Genomic DNA, 19,853 nt, shown 5'->3' on the forward strand with positions numbered 1-19,853 from the left:
CACCATGTGTGACCAACACCACTGGAGTCCTACTGCCAGGACATCCTCGAACATGGACAGGACCCAAGGCCAGCACTTTAGCCAAACTTCATACAGGTGCCTGAGCAGTGGGTGCTCTGGGCAACAATGGCCCATCTTCACACTGATGACACACTGTCAGACCACTGCGTAAGAACTGTCCCCTTCAGAGTAGAGAACACTGGGACTCTCTTGACTCACAGATGCCAAAAATGTAACTTGAAATCACACATGCGTCCAGATACAGGAAAACCACAATACGAGTCGTGACCAAGACATCCTTACCTTTTGGAGTTAGAAACAAGTAACCAAGACACATGTCACTTGAAACCGCGATATTTCTGAGAGGTTCCACAGAACCGGTTTCACTGAGGGACATAATGATCCTGTTAAACAATTCCTCGTCATATCCCATTTCAATGAATGGACCCCAAGATGAGTGCTTATCTTGCCTCAGGCCTTAAGCTCCCCTAATTAAGGGCCCTTTGCCCAACTCTCACCTACACCAACCTGAAAAGATTTCCCTGTCCTTCCCTGTCCTGAAGGGGAGATGTGTTCAGCCTCTGTGTAATGCAAACTTGCCATGAGGCTCTCTGCTGATCTCTCCCCACTTCTGGTGTTCCTGTGTGGCCGTGGCCCAAGTGCCCAGCCTTCTGTCTCCTCGTATCCGTGAATATGAACTTCTTTCTTCATTGCAATCATCTCCCTGTGTGTGTGTCTTACTGTACCTGGTCTGAACAAAGCCTCAGTACACAGTACACCTCTCTTCTGAGGTCTTTATGCAGCCACTCCCTTGTCAAGTCTTCCTCTGCCTCCCCCTACAAGGATGCAAAGATGACATACAGGCCCCGTTGGGATCATCCAGGATTATCTCCCCATCTCAAGATCCTTCACTTAATCTCACCTGCAAGTCCCTTCACAATGAAAGGTCACACTCAGAGGTCCTGGGATGAGGCCCAGGGTCTGGCTGTGGGCCAGCCAATCACACTACAATTATTCTGCTCACAACTTCTGTGCTATTGTCATGCGTTTCAATTCCCTGGGGTATTTAAGTCCCAGAAGACATTCTGTTCTGGTTTTAGAAAGCATTTTTCATTAGGTTTATATACAACACACTGTTCCTGAAGCTCTGGGCTGTGGGGGTCATTCTGCTTTGAGGGCCCCAGTTACCATCTCCTCAGGTGAGGGCCAGTGGCAACCAGTGTCTCCAGAGTTCATTTCTTCGCAAAGTCTTTATCTGACCTTTTCTTTTGAAGTAAACTTCTTGCTGGGTTCAGAATTCTAGCTCCCCAGTTGTGTGTTTCCAGGAGTGAGTTTCCTCTCACTGTGTACTAGTTTCTGTAGCTTCTGTTGAAAAATCAGTGAGCTCTGAAAATGCTTCCTTGGCCTTTGGCTTCAGCCCTTCAGAGCCATGTGCCTGGGCAGCGGTCTTTGTGCCCCCCCGCCCACCCCCCCGCTTGCAGGCCCCCCAGATCTGTGGCTGGGGATCTTCCAGTAGTGCTAGCCAGCCCCACACTCTTACCTCTGCAGACACTGCTCTGTCGCCAGCATGAGGGGCTGGTCCGTAGGTGGCCTCCAGGGAGGGGTTCTGGGGCTTCCCACAGGAGGGCGGCAGGAGCCAGCTCACAGTGTGGGGACAGGTCCAACTGTGGAAGCCACGGCGTTTGCCACGCGTGCGCCTGCACGTGGAGTGTAAGAATGAGCACAGCCAGGCCGGGCCACCCAGCTGTCAGCAAGGTCCACTCGGTTTCTCCCAGCCGGCCTGCGCCCTGACCGCACCTGCTCCTTGTCACTTCCCTGAGCCAAGCCCACCCTGCACGGGCTCTCCTTTGACTCTCCCACCCCCTGCATCCCATCCACTGGAGATCCTAGCGCTCATCTTCCGAACGTGCCCCCGTCCGACCACCTGTGCACACCATCCAGCCATCGCAGGTCAGAGCCATCAAGTGGCCGCCTGACCCGCGCATTCGGCTACTTCCCTGCCGGTCTCCGGAGCAACCCTCTGAAGCGCGAATCAGAAAAGAGCTCGCTCGGGCCCCGGGACGGCGCAGCGCTCCTGCGGGACGCGTCGGCGCACAGCCGCAATTCAGCAGAGAAGGCCCCGGGGCTGGGAAGGGGCCGCGACCCAAGCTGCGCCGGCTAGAGCCCAGCGGGGACCACCCCCAATCCCCGCCCCCTCGCCGGCCCCGCCTCTCGCCAGGCCCGCCCCGCCCGGGTTCCGAGAACTCGCCGCGGCAGTCACGTGGCGTGCGACCCGGAGGTGGAACGGGTCGGCGCCGCGCAGCCCTCGGCTCCCGGAGCACAGACGACCCGCCGGGCCTGCGGCGACCGTGCGCCCCCGCGCCCACCCGACCATGCGGGCACCGCGCTCCTGCACCCCCCTGCTCACGCTGCTGGCCGCGCTGCTGGCCACGCCCAGGGCCCTGGCAGAGGCCCCGCACCTCGTGCTCGTGGACGCGGCCCGCGCTCTGCGGCCCCTGCGGCCCTTCTGGAGGAGCACCGGCTTCTGGTGAGCGCTCCGTGCGAGGAAACCGAGGCCCTAGAGGCCGATCTCGCCTCCATCCCGCCGCGCGCTCCTCCTGAACCCGGGACACGCTCTGGGTCCCCCTGGTTGCATTGGAGAGACCCTTTCCCTCTCGCGCTCTGGGCCCACCTTAGGCGCTCTGATGGGAGGACAGCTGCCCGGGCGGTAGCCCGCCGCTGGCTGGTTTACTGCTTATCCTCAGGGTCCCCCGTCAGTCAGACCCAGAGTTTTCTCTGTCCGCGGGCTCCAGGCAGTGTTTTGGGTGCCAAGAAGGGTTTTCTGAGTGGGTTCCAGAGGCCTCTGGACAGGCCCTGAGTTTGCTTGCTGGCCACCTGGGGCAGGCGGAGCGCAGGAGAGGCAGCAGACCAGGACCCTCCTGAGGGGGCAGCCACAGTGACGTCACACATCCCTACGAGGGGACCTGTCTCCCACCCTGCTATGTCTCAGACCTGCCCCTGTCTCCCACCTCCCTATGGCTCCCACCCCCTCTGTGGCCTGCTTCTGGCTGAGAGCACCTGACTGAAGGGGAAGGAGCAGGGTACTGGGATGTGGTCCTCTCCCCTCAGGGAGCCCCTGCTTTCCATAAACATGAGACTTCCTGACATTCCTGGTGTGAGGGTTCATTTTATTACATCAGGGACAGTAACATTCACTGGCAGGCACTTTCTGTCCAGCTGCTGGAGACGGGTGTCCTGGGCAAGCCTGGGCCTGTCCATGGGACTCATGCCACATCCCCCTTTTTCTGTCCCCAGCCCCCCACTTCCTCACAGCCAGGCTGACCAGTATGACCTCAGCTGGGACCAGCAGCTTAACTTGGCCTATGTGGGTGCTGTCCCTCATGGTGGCATTGAGCAGGTCCGGACCCACTGGCTGCTGGAGCTCATCACAGCCAGGTGAGTGATGGGGACAGCTGGCAGAACCCCCTTTATGGAGGTGAAGACTGAGGCCAAGAGGAGGACTCTGTCCGGGTGTGCGGGCCGTGCAGTCTGGGGGCTGTGGTGGGTGCTGGGTGGCTCCTGGGTTGGGCACAGCTGGCAGCCCGCTGGACATCACTTAGAGGCTCGGGGGCAGGTGGGTGTCCCACTGCACCAGCTTTGTGGCTGGCCTAGCGCCCATGCACCCACAGACCTTGTGCAGTGCGCTGGCCAGTCAGGCTTTGCAGGAAGACTGCCCAGGGGCTGGGCTGAAGTTGTGTTGGTCACACCCCCTCCCCTTTGGCCCTGCAGGGCTCCACCCAGCCAAGGCGTGGCACATAAGGAACACTTGGGTGTGTGTTTGGAAGACTTCGAGAGACATAGAGACCTTCTTGCCCCTGGCCAGAGCTGCCACCTCTCACCCAGTGGGACTGGGACTGGGACTGGGCGGGGCAAGGGACCAGTATCCTGTTGGCACCTTGGAGGCGTCATGATTGCCTCGGGGACCTTGTTCAAATAAGACCGTGACACCCAGCATCAAATCAACCCTGCAGGGCCCTGGATGCTCAGCCTGTGGTCCGGGCTGGCATTGGGGCGGTTTGTTTCAAGGGAGTCGCTCTTGGATGTTTAAGTGTCAGGGGCCTCTGTGTGTTCCCTCCAGGGCAGAGGGGCACAGCATCAGTCTTGGAGGAGTTGTGGCAACTGATGTCGGTGACCAATGGTGTGCGTATATCTGAGGAGGGCTCCTGGGGCAGAATGGAGGCTCTGCTAGAGGGCGGAGTCCGTGGCTGCTGGCACCCTGTGGCGGGCTCGTGCCCTCTGCACGGCACTATGCACGCTGTGGAAGAGCTGCCCGTCCTCAGTCAGGTCACCCTGGTCCTCCCCAAGGAAGCCGCCTCTCCTCAGGGTGTCCCGCACCAAGGGGCTGCAGCAGGCTAGGAGCAGCATGATGCCCAGGGCTGCATAGTCTCGGCGCAGGTCCCGTAGCGTGGCCACACCGGCTGCATCCAGGAAGAGCAGGGGTGCACAGTCGATGACCACAGCGTGGAAGCCAGCTGCCGTGGATACCAGGGCCGCCGTGCTGGTCCCTGGGCCCAGGTCCATGCCCTCGACAGGGTCTCCCTCACTGACCCTGGCCTCCAGGCCCCGCTCCTTCTTCCTGGTGGCCGCACGCCCTGCGTCCAGCCCCGTGAGGCTGGAGAGGGACCGAAGAAAGAAATCCTTGTTAGCGTAGTAGAGCGGCCCTGCAAAGCGGAATATCCTCACCCCAGGCTCGGGGACCAGGCCCTCGAACTCCGCCGCGTCCTCATAGAAGCCAGAGTCCCCAATCTGAGCGAGCAGGGCGGCGCGTGGGCGCTGGGTACGGCCAGCCAGGCTGAGCAGGGACAGGAGGATGCCGGCCAGCAGCCCCACCTCGACGCTGACCAGCGCACAGGTGACCGCGGTGGCCACCCAGACCAGCGCGTCAGCCGGGCTGAGCCGCCACAGCTGCGGGACGTCCCTGACCTTGCGCAAGGCGCCACGCAGGCTGACGACGATGACACAGGCCAGCACGCACCGCTGCAGGTCCCGGAAGAGCGGCGCCAGCGCCAGCAGCACCAGCAGCACCACAGCGGCACTGACCACGCTGGACAGCTGCGTGCGGCAGCCAGTGGCCGTCTTCACCAGGGTCTTAGACAGTGCGGCGCTGGTGACGTAACAGTGGAAGAAGGCTGGCAGCACGTTGCAGCAGCCCACGGCCAGCAGCTCCTGGTTGGCCCTCACGGAGTAGCCATGGCTCCGGGCAAACATCTCCGCCAGAGAGATGGAGAAGGCGGAGCCCACAAGGGCCAGTGGCACTGCGTCCAGCACTACGCGCCACATCAGCCCCGGGTCTGGCACCCGTGGGGCCACAAAGCCCGTAGGGATATCACCAGCCACGCTGGAGCCGAAGCGTTCATGGAGCTGCCCAAAATGGGACACCATCGTGGCCGCCACGATGACCACTAGCTCCGTGGGCAGGGGCACCTTCAGGCGGCGCTGGCAGCGCTCAGAGAGCTCCTTGCCGGCCAGCAGCACGGCTAGGCACGTGGCACTGGTGACCACGTCGCACAGGTTGGCCTGCCCAGCGCCGCGTACCAGGCTCAGCCACGTGCTGACCACCATGCCCAGCCCTTGGTGCCGTGGGATCCGCACGCCTAGCAGGTGCTTCAGCTGGGAGGTCAGGATCGTCACCGAGGCCCCCATGGCAAAGCCATCAAGCAGCGGCTGAGACAGGTAGGCGGACACGAAGCCTAGCCGGAGCATGCCCAGGAGTACCTGCGGACAGGGTGGAGTGAGTGTGGTGGAAGCCCAGAGCCCCTCACCCCTTCACTGCCATTGCCTGTCTCCTGAGCGGACTGTGTGTGGAGTCCCTTGCATGTGCGTGTGCACACGAGCACAGCAGACGCTGGAGGAGCACACGCAGCCTCGTGTGCTCATTGCAGGTCCTCTTCCGTGTGCGGGCTCCAGGCAGCAGCAAGTAGCTCCTTTCCCCTGTCCTGCGTGGGGCACTGCCCCCGTCCTGGGAGACCTGGGGCCCCTGGCAGGGTGTGACATTGGGGGTGGACAGGACAGGCCTGGTCCAGGAGAGCTGAGGGCATGGGGAAGCTGCGGGAAGAGAGGCAGTCCCTCGGGGTCCCAGTGGAGACAGGAAACCCAGGGGGCTATGTGAGCCAGTCAGGCCAGTCCGCAGCTCTAGCCGACCCTTCCTGTCTAGGCCACAGCTCGCCAGACAGGGTCCCTTTTCCTGGGCATCCTCAGAGCCTTGGGTGCCCCCATCCTGGGGTGCTATCCCGTGCCCACCTCTGTTAGCTCTGTCCTGTCCTTGCTGGTTAAACCCACTGTCCTCCGAGGCCCCGACTCTACACTGCCCTGGGCTTGGCCCTCCGAGTAGGTGGTAAGCACCCAAGGGGCTTGCACCTCGCTCTGTAGAACCCCCACCTGGGTGGCCCCTCACCTGGTAGATGCCAGCCACCAGCGTAAGGGCAGTGGCGACGCGGATGGCGTAGCAGTCCTGGTCACAGTCCTGCGGCCTGAGCCCCGCCACAGCAGTCGAGGTGTTGATGGTGCTGCTGTTGTCCCCAGGCCCGGGCCCCTCCTGGGCAGGCCCGAAGCCAGCCAGCAGGAGCTCGCGGTCCACCACCTGGCCCACCATGAGGCAGAGCAAGCTGAAGATGCCCACGGAGACGTGGTGCGAGGTGCCCATGAGGAAATAGATGAGGTTCGCGAAGAAGGACGTGTACAGGCTGTAGATGGGCTGCAGCCCTGCCAACAGCGAGTAGGCGATGGCCTGGGGCACCAGGATGATGCCAATGACCAGCCCAGACATAACATCACCCACCAGGGCCTCCCGCGGGTGGTACTGGCGCAGCCAGCGGGTGGCGGGGAGCAGGTCCTGCACCAGCGTCCAGGCCCTCTGCGTGCTGCACGTGCAGCTGCGCCACAGCCTGGCTTTGAGCATCTCACGCAGGCCCAGGGACCTTGGGGACCGCCGGCGCACCAGCACTGGCCCCGTGCCCTGCGGCGCGCCCTCCGCAGACACTTCCATCCTGGCCCGCCACACTCCTCAGGGGAACCTGCAACGGACGCGTGTGTCACTGCTGGGGTCAGAGGGCAGCACAGAGCCCCAGACCTATGCATGGCCAAACCCAGCTCCCCTGCTTCCCGTCCACTTCCCCGGGCAGGCAGTGGCCCCTCTGTCACCCATCCAAACCACCATGGTCCCCTTTGGCAGCCCTTCCATCACCTCTGTACCATGGGCTCAGAGGAGGGAGACCTCCTGAGGCCCTGTTAAACCTTGGAGATCCTGGGACCCCAAATCTGTGCTGGGCCAGCAGCGCTGGCCACCCCAGTCTCTGTGCCAGAATTCCTGGGATGGCTTTGGGAGGGTGATCTCAGTGGGGACCAGGGGGTAGGGAGGTTGGGGTGACTGGTCTCTGTCCTCTGCCTCATCCCCCAGAATTGTGGGGTCTCCTTGCCCAGGGTGTAATAATACTCTTCAGACCACACAGGTGTACCGTGAACAAAAGTGTGGGACTGTCCCTTGTGTCCCAAGGACAGTGGGCCTTCCAGGGCCCGGCCTGCTCTTGCCTTCCCACCCCTGGTCCACAACACAGGGCCTGGCATCTCCCCGGGGTGTGGAGGACTGTATGGCGGGAGGTTCGGGGAGCCAGAGCCCCCTGAACTCCAGAGGGACGCCGAGTGGGTTTCCTTCCTGGGAAGACCTCAGTACATGGCCCCCAAGGTCCGGGTGTGTGGGAGGGGACTGCTTCAGTGGTATCTGCCTTGTGCCTGCGGGTCCACAGAGGAGACCTGAAACCGGTCCCACACTCCCTTCCCCCAGGGAGCTGGCTTCTTTGGTCGCCTCAGGGATTTCACAGTTCCACAGCAGGGCCCTGGATGGTCTTACCTGAGGAGCCCCTCACAGGCTTGGGGGGCAGGAGGGTAGCGAGGCAGCTGGCCTGTGGGTCCTCTGGGGCTGGAGTGAGCCGGCCGGCTGGGCCTCCAGAGCCCTCTGGCTTCTGTTGGCCAGTGGGGGGTGGGGGGTGGGAGGGGTGTGGGCAGCAGGATTCGAGTGTGGAGCTGGAGCCAGGAGCCCAGCCGTGGCAGATGTCGTGCCCGCTGGGGGCAGTGCTCTGTGGTGACCATCTGACTGCCTGGGCAGCTGGACTTGCAGTTAAATTATTTACCCCTAAAATTGCTGAGTCATGGGTTTCCCCCAGACCGGTGTTACCTGTCGGCTAATCCAGGGACTTGCACTGTAATCAGAGGTTCACAAACAATTGTACGGGGCCTCCTGATAAGCTCCCAGCCTCCCCGCGCTGGCCCAGGTGCGGGACACGGTGGGCGAGGGTGCCTAGTGCCTGGGGCAGGGTGCTTGGATGCTGGGGTCCTTGGGGGAGTCGGAAGTCCCCCGGGACACAGGCCGCAAGGGACCCTTCAGCTCTGGGGCCTTTTACTGTCCTCGCCACAACTACCCACGGGTAGGCGAGGAGGGGGAGGGACCCTGGGGGAGGGGCGAGCTCTTTATCCTGTCCCTGGTCACCCTTCCTGTTGTAAGGAGGGACAGATCTAGTCCGAGCCGGAGCGCTGGCCAGGGTGGCCCTGGGCAGCTGTATCCTCAGCCTCTGTTCCATGTCCTTGTGTGGAAGGCGGGTGTGAGGTTTTTGTGCATGCACGCGTGTGGATTGCTGGAGGGCCAGCAGGCACCAAGATACACTACTCAGGAGGGGTGCCCTCTTGCTGGGAGGGGATGGGGTGGTCTGAGCACCTGCATGACTGACAGGTGCCCAGCATGGGCCAGGGCTGGGGGGAAGGCACGTGATGGCTTTAGATGGTTACCCTCGTGCCTCAGAAACCGTACGAGGACTGTAGCGGTCTCAGGTCCCCCACCTTTATACCGAATAACTGAGGTGAAATTCCATCACTGAGATCTTGAAGTATTATGTGTGCAAAGGGGCCCATCCCATTGGGCTGCCCTGGTGCCATAGCTGCTAGTGCTCTCCCGTCCCTCCAGGACACACCTAGGGTCTCCCTCTCCCCCCACCCTGGATGTCCAGCCCAGGACCCACGTGACCTCTGGTGGGGAGCTGTTTGCCCAGAGCAGGAGAGCCTCAGGCCCTTTCCTGGGGTCATCAGGCACACCTTGGGGTGCAGAGGGGAGGGTAGCTTTCTGAGGGGGCATCTACCTTATCTCCTGCCCCAGTACTGGCAGGGGGCCAGTGAGAGAACTCCCTGGGGTTGTGTGACCGAAAGTACTCCTTGGTGCCCAGAGCAGTGGCAGCCAGGGTTAGTGTGTGCGCGCTGGGCGAGGGGGCCTGGGTGCTGCTGGAGGAGAGGGGCTCCTCGGGGTGGGGACCTAGCATGGGAAGGGGCCCTTCCTGAGTTAGGAAGGGGAGGGGCAGGGGTTTCTGGAGGCTCTGGGTGGGAAAGCACCAGGGGTGAGATGCAGGGCAGGCAAAGCTGCTTCTGGGAGGGGCACAGTGGGCAGTGGGCCCACCCAGAGCCTCCACCCTGTCAGCTGCAGCAGGGAGCCAGTCTCGCCCACCCCCCTCCCCCTGCTGGCCGGGATTGGGCTCACATTCTGCTGGGGCTGGGTGTCTAAATCAGGTGAAGGAGTAGCAGTTGAGGTCACATCTGACCTTTGAGAGGTTTGCAGGACCCCCTCCCCCTGCCCCCAATGTGCCCTTCCCCAGCTTCTCTGCATTGAGGCTGGTGATGGGCACCTGTGGTCTGGCCCCGCACATAGGTACCTATTCCTGGGCGCTTGCTTGTCAGAGGGGCTCCTGAGGCCCACACCCCCTCACTCCGCCGGCCCACGGAGCTGCAGACTTCTCCCGGACAGGGGCCTTGGGGTTCGCCCTCCTGGAACCTCCCTGTGGGGGAGTCTGCCCAGCCCTAAACCACATGGTTATTTCCTTAGTATTTGTCTTTATCTCGGTTTTAAAGCGTCAAGTACGCTTATTTGCATCCCGACTCTGAGTGCAAAGGGGCCGGGTCTGCGGCGCGTTTTGCTTCCACGGCCCTGAGGACCAGACCCGCGTTTCCCCCGGTGCTGGCTGGGAAGATGGAGAGCACCGGCCTCTCCCGCCAGCCGGCCCTTAGCCCGACACCCTCCTAGCCCCAAGCTCAGACTGAGGCTGCGAGCTCCCTCAGGGGGCGGGTCCATTAGCCCGCTGCGTGCCCCTACACCACTCCCGCTCTGAGCGCGCACGGCCCCGCCCTCCTGCTCCGGGAGCGCGCGCCCCACGTCTTCGCCCACGTCCCCTCCGTGCGCGACCCCCACCGCATAGCACGCGCGGCCGCGGCCGGTCCGCTCTCACCCGAGCACTCACCGGGCGGGTCGCCGCACTGTCCTCTGGCGCAGGCGCTCAGGCCCCCCCCGCAGTGGTTGGGGGTGCTGCTCAGTGCAGCCCGACCTCCGCCGGCGCGCGTGAATGAGCCCTTTGTGCATCCGCGGCAGCCGTGGCCCACGTGCCAGGAGCCCGAGGCCTCCCGTCCAGGTTCGGACCCAGGCCGCAGAATGCAGGCTGGTCAGTGGAGACCCAGGCCTTTGTGCACTTCACCTCACCGCTCAGCCGCCTCCCTGATTGAGGTCTCAGCTCCTCACTCTGAAGGGGCCAGGCAGAGGGGGGACCCAGACACCCACCGTGGAGCCCAAGGACTGCTCCCTGGGGTTCCTTGGCTGGGGGTCACTCTGAGGTGGGTTTTTTGGCCCTGGGGACGGCTGTTTTGGCCCGCAGGGTATCCTTAGCTGTGAGGGCTGGCCGGGCCAGGGTACGCACCTACCCACCCAGGGTGACAGGCTGGGGATGCCTCTGTGTTGGGGCTCCCCCGTGGTACCTCATTGGCCCAGGACACCACACATGGCAGCACATGTCTGAGACCTGCTGGGCGCCCAGTGTGTGCAGGCTGGGGTCATTGCCTCCAGGGGCTAGAGGGAGAGCCTGGAGCCCCTGCACATGTCCTAACTTTCCCTTTGGTCACCCCATCACCTCTGCCCACCCACCCCCCACAGCAGTGGGACTTTGGAACCGTCTGCTCTGCACATTTAATTTTTACCCAACTGCTTGTTAGTTTTCTTTGCTACCAGTCCTGACCTTTGGATGGGAGGGGAACAGGTGAGGGAGGTGAGCCCCACTGCCCAGAGGCTTGTCCTGCTGGGCCTCAGGAGTGGGAGGACGCAGCCCTGCACAGAAGGGCCAGCCAGAGAAAGCAGAGTACCGGGCCTGGGAGGAGCAGGAGGCCCACATGTGTGGTGGCTTACCCTGGTCCCAGTGTGGGCTTTGAAGCCCCGGCCCAGATTCAGCCTTGACCCTGTACAAAGCGAGGCGTGGGAGAGAGAAGAACGTAGAGGAGAGGTGTTGACTTATCCATGTCCTCACTGTGCCCAGGGAGATGACTGTGGGCCAGACTGTGGTGTGGGATGGAGAGCTGGACAGATGTAAGCTGCCCAGGACCCGATTTTCCGTGACCTCACCCTTCTTCTCCCCAGTGGCCACAAGAGGGCGCACTGCAGGCCCTCCCACCCCCAGCCGCCTTCTTTCCTGGGACAGACCTTGAAGGGACCAGGCATGTTCTTAGGGGGAGCCCTGAGAGGCCTGCCGGACCACCTGCCTATGCTCCTCCGGAGGCAGTGCCCCTCAGCTTGGGCGACGTACCCCTGCACGACTCCTTCCGCCCTGGGGCCTTGCCTGTGCCTGACTGCAAGGCCACCAGTTTCCTCCCTCAGCCCTCAATGCCAGGTCCACCCTCAGAGACCACCTGTACCCCTACTGGCCAAGCTGCTCAGGTGAAGTGTGAGGGGCTGTGTGAGACCCACTCCACCCATCCGCAGGTTGTCCCTTCTACCTTGTAAGCCCATCTGCTCCATCCAGCTCCTTTCTGCTGCCTTGTGGCCACCATCCAGTACTGGTGCTGCACTGTTCTCGGGGGACCTTTCCAAACATCATGGCAAAAGGGAAAACTATGGGGCCAGTTGTTAGATCTGTGGTTGTCGGGGGCTGGGAGGAGGAAGGTGGACAGGGGGAGCACGGGTCATGTGGGGGCCGGGAAGCAACTCTAGGTGATACTGTGGTGGTGGGCGCCTGCCCTGATGCCCTCGTCCAGATCCACAGAACATGCGCCCCCGAGGAGCACCCTGATGTCATCTGTGGACTCTGGGTGATGGTGGTGTGTCCATGGAGGCTGGTCCACCATAAGGGATATACCACTAGGTGCGGACATGGTTCACAGGGAAGGCTGAGCCCACGTGCAAGCAGAGGGAAAATGGGAAGTCTCTCTGCCTCCCTCTCAGTTTTGCTATAAACCTAAAACTGTTGAAAAAAAGTTTTCAGGGGCGCCTGAGTGACTCAGCGGGTTAAACCCTCTGCCTTCAGCTCAGATCATGATCTCAGGGTCCTGGGATTGAGCCCCGCATCGGGCTCTCTGCTCATCAGGGAGCCTGCTTCCCCCGCTCTCTCTGCCTGCTTCTCTGCCTACTTGTGATCTCTGTCTGTCAAATAAATAAATAAATAAATAAATAAAATCTTTAAAAAAAAAAGTTTCAAAACAAAGTCATGGCACTTTTCTCGCTGGATCTCTGACAGAGCTCCCCATTTCACTCCGAGTCAGGGGCCCATCCTCACCTTGGGAACAAGGCCTTCTGTGACCCTGTCACAGCCTGCACCCTTTTGTGTCCCAGGTCCACTCCATGTTTTCTGCTGTTCGATCACTACGAGTTTGCTCCAACCTCAGGGCCATTGCACATGCTGCCCTGGCTGTTCCCCCAGCATTCCTGTTGCTCGCTTTGTCTCACTACTTGGTAGGTCTTAGACGTGACCTCAGAGAGGCCCTCCCTGCCTGATCCTTTGCTCCCTGGCCCTTCCCTTTCAGGGTACATCTGATGTGCTCTTAAAGATTCAAATAGTTGCCTGATGATTTCTATCTCCTCCCAGAATGTGAACCTGGAAGAATTTGGGCCACAGTCTGGGATGAATGAAGTAGGGTGGGGAGGCTGCCCTTCTCCCTTTTCTGAGTGTGGGAGGGAAGAGGAATACTCTTGAGACAAATCTGGAGCCCTGGCCTCCAGGAGATGCCAAGAAGCAGGGTGTGGCGTCCCCCAGGTCCTGCCCTGTTTCATGGCTCCCCACTCCATAGTCAGCTGTCTGTAGGGTGACTTGTTTTCCTGTACTCCATTCTATTGTACCCTTCCCAAAAGGCCTGCCTGCCACATGCCACACCTGAGCCCAAAGCTGTTCTGAGCTCCTGAAGGCTTGGGGGTAGGCTTCCAGTACAGGCACACTGGTTCATACTAGGCTGTGAATGGCTGCTAGGCTGCCATCATTGGTGTTTTCCAAGGGATGAGACCGACTGAGGAGTCTGGATCTGAGACCTGTGTGGCACCTTGCAGGCTCCCTACATGCTTGAATGTGGCGACAGTTTCAGCCCAGGTCCCACTGTCCTCTGGCCTGACATTCACTGTTTTTCCACAGGGGATCAGCTGGGCAAGGTCTGAGCTACAACTTCACCCATCTGGATCGGTACCTGGATCTTCTCAGGGAGAACCAGCTCCTCCCAGGTAAGCAGCAGCCCCGCCCTCGGCACTCTAGTCCTGTCCCCTCCCCATGACCTGACCCCTCTGAGTCCTCGCTGGTTATATGCAGAGGATTGGCCTCTGTACGGGCAGCTGGGGCCCCTGGCCGGACAGCTACCTTCTGTGTTGCAGGCTTTGAGCTGATGGGCAGCCCCTCCAAACGCTTCACCAACTTCGAGGACAAGAAGCAGGTGTTTGAGTGGAAGGAGCTGGTCTCTCTCGTGGCCAGGAGATACATTGGTGGGCAGGGCACAGGCCCTGGAGGGAGAGGGTGGGCGTTCCTGGTCAGGCTCTCCCATACCACCTGGGCCACCTCCTTGGTCTTCTCTCTCATGAGCCCTGAGCCAGGGTCTCCTGATGGGGAAGGAGGCCAGGCAGGGTGCAGTGGGCTCATATGGGTTTGGATAGCCTTGTCATAGCCAAGTGTCCAGCCGTAGGCAGACTTCCTGTGAGTTGGGATAGGCTTGGCATTCCCCACGCAGGGCAGGGGGAAGCATGTGTGACAGTGGGGACACTCTGCAGGTCGGTATGGACTCTCACATGTTTCCAAGTGGAATTTCGAGACATGGAATGAGCCAGACCACCACGACTTTGACAACGTGTCCATGACCATGCAAGGTGGGTGGCGGCTCTGAGGTCCTGTGAGTGGAGAAGGGGCAGGAGCAGCCCCTCAGGCACCAGGGGATGGACTCAAGTTCCCTCTGGCCCAGGCTTCCTGAACTACTACGACGCCTGCTCCGAGGGTCTGCGGGCTGCCAGCCCTGCTCTGCGCCTCGGCGGCCCCGGGGACTCCTTCCACCCCTGGCCTCGATCCCCGCTCTGCTGGGGCCTCCTGGGGCACTGTCACAACGGCACCAACTTCTTCACGGGGGAGTCGGGTGTGCGGCTGGACTACATCTCCCTCCACAAAAAGGTACAGTACCGCCCCTGCCCCTCCACTAGACAGGGACCCCGGCCAGCTGCAGCCCCACCTGGTCTTCAGCCCAGTGGTCCTGAGGCTGATTCCCACAGGGTGCCGGCAGCTCCATCTACATCCTGGAGCAGGAGAAGGCCACGGTGCAACAGATAAAACAGCTCTTCCCCAAGTTTGCTGACACCCCCATTTACAACGATGAGGCGGACCCACTGGTGGGCTGGTCCCTGCCGCAGCCTTGGAGGGCTGACGTGACCTATGCGGCCATGGTGGTAAAGGTAGGCCAGCCCCCAGGACCTACCCCCTGGGCCACGTTCCTTTGGGGGAACCGGGGTTTGGGCGCCTGGAAGAGCGCTGACACCTGGATGCCCGCAGGTCATCGCACAGCACCAGAACCTGCTGCTGGCCAACACCAGCTCGGCCATGCGCTATGCGCTCCTGAGCAACGACAACGCTTTCTTGAGTTACCACCCGCACTACTTCACGCAGCGCACGCTCACTGCGCGTTTCCAGGTCAACAACACGCGGCCGCCGCACGTGCAGCTCCTGCGCAAGCCAGTGCTCACCGCCATGGCGCTGCTGGCCCTGCTGGGTATCGCCCCTTCCTTTACCCGGCGCCAGCCCAGACTGGGGACAGAGGAGGCCGCCGGGGGCACCCTGGGTGGGGCCAGGACCCAGGCTCAGTAGGGCCCTAGTGGCTTGTGCAAAGGCCCTCAGGCAGGGGAAACACCGATGTATGTGCCCTGCTGGGGATGGGGGAGGATGGGGGAGTTTCCTGCCCCTCACCACCCCGCTTCCCCAGCTCAGTGGGTCACTGTGGCCCTCCTGGGGCTGGACCCCTACCGGCGGGCAATGAATGGTGGGAAGCCAGGCCCTGGAGGGCAGCCCTGGGAGGCCGCGACTTCTGCCTAGCGACCACCCCACCCCGGCCCTGTAGACCGCCAGCAGCTCTGGGCTGAGGTGTCGCAAGCCGGGACCGTGCTGGACAGCAACCACACAGTGGGCGTGCTAGCCAGCGCCCACAGACCCAGTGGCCCCCTTGATGCCTGGCGCGCCACGGTGCTGATCTATGCAAGTGACGACACGCGCACCCACGCCAACCGCAGCGTCGCCTTGACCCTGCGCCTGAGCGGGGTGCCTCCCGGCCCGGGTGAGCTGAGGTCCTGGGGGAGGGGGCGAGGCTCTGGTGGGCGGGCCCGGTGGGGCGTGGCTCCAGCATCTGGCTCCACAGGGCTTGTCTACGTCACGCTGTACTTGGACAACGAGCTCTGCAGTCCACATGGCGAGTGGCAGCGTCTCGGCCAGCCGGTCTTCCCCTCCACAGAGGAATTCCGGCGCATGCGCGCAGCTGAGGTCGGCGGGCAGGGCGCAGGATGGGGCAGGGCGGCTGTTGCGATCCCAAGGCCCAGAGTACCACCAGTTCCTGTCCCCAGGACCCGGTGGCTGTGGCGCCACAGCTCTTCCCTGCCAGCGGCCGCCTGACCCTTCGCCCGGAGCTCCAGCTGCCCTCACTCCTGCTGGTGCACGTGTGCGCGCGCCCTGAGAAGCCACCAGGCCAGGCAAGTAGCCGCTTCCTGCCCCGCCTCGCAGGCCCTTCCAACCCCCCAGTCACGGAGCCTCTCTCCCTGCAGGTGACCCGGCTCCGTGCTCTGCCTTTGACCAGTGGGCAGGTGCTTTTGGTCTGGTCGGATGAGCATGTGGGCTCCAAGTGCGTGAGTGCACTCACTCCCACTCCCCTAATACCCACCCTGTAGGAGCTGCTTGTCCCTGTCTATGCCCAGTTTCTTGAGGCTGCAGTGCCCACGTGGTCACTCCACTCTGGTTCTCCAACTGGTCCCCACCTCTGCCTGTCATACCACTGCTCCCGCTGTTCTCACACAGAAATGGCCAAGACATTGGTCCCTGGCCCTGCAGGGAACATTGGCAGGTGGCATCTGGGTTCCAGTCCCCTCTCTTCATCAATGTGGCCTGTCCTCATTGCAGGAGGAGGGCCAGGCACCCGGGGGGAGGGGTCAGAGAAGGGGCTGTGACTCTGCCTTATACTCCACTGCACCAGGACGCCAGCCCTGGTTCTGACTGGTCCCCTCAGGTGCCTGTGGACCTATGAGATCCAGTTCTCCACGGATGGTGAGATGTACGCCCCTGTCAGCAGCAAGCCGTCGACCTTCAACCTCTTTGTGTTCAGCCCAGGTGTGCCTGTGGCCCTGTGCCCTGGCCTCAGCTGCCCCACTTCTGGGCCCTGGCACAGTGTCCCGTGGGGTGGGCTCCAGGGAGCTCTGGGAGTTTGGGGCGGGTCCTGGGGGCTATCACTCAAGAGCACACGGATGTGTTTGTGCCCTCAGACACCGCCGTCACCTCTGGCTTCTACCGGGTTCGAGCCGTGGACTACTGGGCCCGACCAGGCCCTTTCTCAAACCTTGTGCACTATGTGGAAGTCCCTGCCCTATGAAGCCCTCCCCACCTGGTGACTGTGAACGTGTGCTGACTCCGCAGCCTGGGGTGCCGGGAGCTGAGATGGGTTGGACCACCAGTGGCCCATCCGTCGGCTCTATCTGTCCTCTCCTGTCCTCTTGCTCATCCCCTTACAGTGCCTTTCCACTGGTCAGTCTTGGGGTTACCCTTTGTGGCCAGGCCCAGGGTACACTTGGAACCTGGCTAGAGCAGGGCCTTCCCCAAGTCCCTCCTCTTCAGAGTGTTCTCCCACCGAGGGAGCTAGGACAGGGCGCTGGCCAGGCACGTGGAGACTGAGGTCCGGCTGCCATTAGGATAGCTCTCCTGTTTCCCTGGGGCCTTTGGCCTCATTGCTGGGTGCAGTGGGCTCCATTGCTGTCCCATGTCCATTCTGCTGAGCGAGAGGGGGCCTGCCGGGGTCAGCTTGGAGCCCAGATGAGGACCCACTCCTTGAGGCCCAGGCAGGCTGACCCCTGCACTCCACGTGGTGGGAGGTGGGGTGGGGCTTCCAGGTTGTCAGACCCCAACCACGGCCAGCAGGAAAAAAGGCCCACAATGTCAGCTGCAAGCTGTGCCTGCTCCTGGGGCCATCCTGGTTCCATATCTGAGCCCAGAAGGAGACAGATGGCATGTTGAGATGAAGAACACTGGGGGCTCTTCACAGATAAGTGACAGTGGGCAGGGATGCTGCACGGGGAAGTGTGGGACCCAGGATCCCTCCGCCTCCTACCTCCTACCCCAGGGCCACAGAGCAGGTGAGGGAGCACTCACTGGTCCACACAGAGAGGTATGGAGAGGCCACCTGGTGAGGAGCAGAGACCTTCAGCCCAGGGGTGCAGCAAGTCTGGGGTGCCCTGTGAGCAAGAGTTGAGGTGTGAGGCCCTGATCCCACTCTCCTCCTCTACTGCCCTCTGGGGCTACCTGGGCTTTGGTCAGGGGGAGGTGATGTGGGTCTGAAAGGGCGGATCGAAGACCAGGCCTGCTCACCCTCCCTGGCTTCCCCCAACCTGCCAGCTGCCCATCCACATGAAAAACTCAAGGACTCACCAAGGTCTCACCAAGTGCCTTATTGCGGGTAGGAGAAGTCACCTTGATCACTCTTCATCTGAACCCCATAGTCAGCCCCTGTTCCTTTTCCTCTTTGCCAGTGTGGGTACCATGGAGCTCAGTGCCAGGGGGCCCAGCCCTTATGTTCCCTGCTGACCGCCATTAGTTTACAGGGAGCAGAGTGGGGGCCGGGTGGGTCCCTGGCTTCCTGGTGTGTTCCTCTTGCCCTGTCATGCAGCTCTGTCTCAGCCAGCTCAGGCCGTCATGACAAAGTAGAGCAAACCACCGACCCCAAAGCTCCAGCTACAGAAGTGTGTTCTCTCCGAGGCCCAGAGGCCAGAAGTCTGCGATCAAGGTGTGGGCTCAGCTGGATCCTTCCATGGCCTCTCTCCCAGGCTCGGGCTCACCCACGGCGGCCTTCTCCCCACCTTCTGTGTCCTGTTGCCCTCTCCTGGGGATGCCAGTCCTGTGGGAGTACTGCCCACTCTCAGGACCTCATTTTCCTCACCTTAAAGGCTCCTTCTCCAAATACAATCCTGTGCGGAGGCACTAGAAATTAGAACTTCAACACAAGAATTTGCAGGGGTGGGGGGGTTACAGTTCAGCTCCTAATAAGTACGGACTCCATTTCTCCATGGTGGTGGGGATCCATCATTCCAGCAGTAAAGCAGCCTCTTCTCTACCTGCTGGTTCTGTGGTCGTTGGGACTCTGACGGTGGAAGGGGCTGTTTCAGCTTCCGGGAGGGGGCCTGGGTTCCATGGTGGACTAGGTCTTTCCGTGGATGCCAAGACCTTCCAACCCGCTGAGCAGAGGTCCTTCAGGCCGTGAGGCTGCTCCCCTCTCTGCCCAGTGTGTTCTGGCATTTGGCAAAGCTGCAGCTCCCGCCCCGTTTGCCCCTTGGCCATGAATTCCTGGCACAGGTGCACAGCTGTTGTCCTGGTGGGAGGACGGGTCCCCCTCTAGAGGCGAGTGTGGCTCTGGGATGGTCAGCAGGGAGTCAGGATGACAGAGACACATCCGTGCTGTAGCCCTAGACCTCCAGGGGCTAAGGCACCGTCTCCACCAAGCTTTTGATGTCCACATCATCAGCTTGTCACCAGACTCTGGTGCGTCCCTGTTCTCTGACCATGCGGACGGCTTAGCCTTGGTCTTTGCTGATTTGTGGCTGGGCTTTCTGGGAGTTGGGGTGTCCAGGTGATTGGCCCACACACAGCCTCTGCCCCTGCTGCTGTACCTCTCTGTACCTGGTCTCCGGGAGTTGTCACCAGGATGGCAGGGAGGCCTGTTTACTGGTCTCAGATGTAAGGGATGCCCCACACGTCCATGGAGGTGTTTCTGTGGGATAGCACTCTCATTCTGTGCTTCTATGCATACCTTAGCCTCAAGCTTCCTGTCCCGGTCTTCGGGAGTTGGGCCAGCTGGTCACCTTCCTGGATACTACCTTTGGTAGAACCATGCTTGGGCTTGGTGTGCCCTCAGCTTGGGCCACTGAGAGACACTGGTCTATGTACACATTTGCCCCAAGCCATGTCTGCACGCTTCTCATTTCCTAGCAGCCAGCGTCCTTGTGAAGCCAGGGTTGGTTGGGGGAGAGGGGAGCTGGACCCCCGTGTTCGTACAGCTCACTTCCCGCAGCAGCTGGACGCCGTCCCCGTTACTCACTCTTGAGGGCAGAACACAGCACGTACATGCTTCTCGCTGGGCACGTGGGTCAGTCAGCTTAGAGCTTATCAGGAGCTCAGCGGCCAGCCCACAGCCGTTGTTGAGTGGATAAGGGATTTGGATGGAGGAGGAAATAGCCCTACTCTGGGAGGCTAGGAGTCTGGGGTGGAGATGTTCCTCCTGTTGGCACGTCCCAGAGGCATCTCTGCTGCAGCTGTGTCAGGCACCGT

At 61.6% G+C, this 19,853-nt stretch overlaps 2 protein-coding genes across 6 annotated transcripts; one reads left to right on the forward strand and one right to left on the reverse strand.

Moving 5' to 3' along the window:
* The first annotated feature begins 2,241 nt into the window (after positions 1-2,241).
* IDUA (alpha-L-iduronidase) lies at positions 2,242-18,642 on the forward strand. Of its 4 annotated transcripts, none has more exons than XR_004283325.1 (14): positions 2,242-2,527; positions 3,295-3,435; positions 13,449-13,534; positions 13,682-13,789; positions 14,072-14,167; positions 14,260-14,462; positions 14,561-14,740; positions 14,838-15,054; positions 15,400-15,612; positions 15,694-15,815; positions 15,896-16,021; positions 16,094-16,174; positions 16,552-16,652; positions 16,805-16,921. XR_004283325.1 is itself a non-coding variant. In XM_032333539.1 (14 exons), exons 1-14 carry the CDS (start codon positions 2,373-2,375, stop codon positions 16,909-16,911), a joined length of 1,932 nt encoding a protein of 643 aa, XP_032189430.1. In that variant the 5' UTR covers positions 2,243-2,372; the 3' UTR covers positions 16,912-18,642. The 4 variants fall into 4 exon arrangements, 3 of the variants coding, with proteins under 3 accessions (XP_032189431.1, XP_032189430.1, XP_032189432.1); XM_032333539.1 differs by having other exon boundaries at positions 2,243-2,527; positions 16,094-16,170; positions 16,805-18,642; XM_032333540.1 differs by lacking the exon at positions 16,805-16,921 and having other exon boundaries at positions 16,446-16,652.
* Positions 4,198-10,325, reverse strand: SLC26A1 (solute carrier family 26 member 1). 2 transcript variants are annotated; one of them, XM_032333538.1, is made up of 3 exons: positions 10,311-10,325; positions 6,434-7,052; positions 4,198-5,754 (listed from the first exon to the last, which is right to left on the reverse strand). In XM_032333538.1, exons 2-3 carry the CDS (start codon positions 7,022-7,024, stop codon positions 4,225-4,227), a joined length of 2,121 nt encoding a protein of 706 aa, XP_032189429.1. In that variant the 5' UTR covers positions 7,025-7,052; positions 10,311-10,325; the 3' UTR covers positions 4,198-4,224. The 2 variants fall into 2 exon arrangements, with proteins under 2 accessions (XP_032189429.1, XP_032189428.1); XM_032333537.1 differs by lacking the exon at positions 10,311-10,325 and adding an exon at positions 7,886-8,119.
* Positions 18,643-19,853: the final 1,211 nt, after the last annotated feature.

This window comes from Mustela erminea, chromosome 2, assembly GCF_009829155.1.
Source record: "Mustela erminea isolate mMusErm1 chromosome 2, mMusErm1.Pri, whole genome shotgun sequence".
NCBI lineage: Eukaryota > Metazoa > Chordata > Mammalia > Carnivora > Mustelidae > Mustela > Mustela erminea.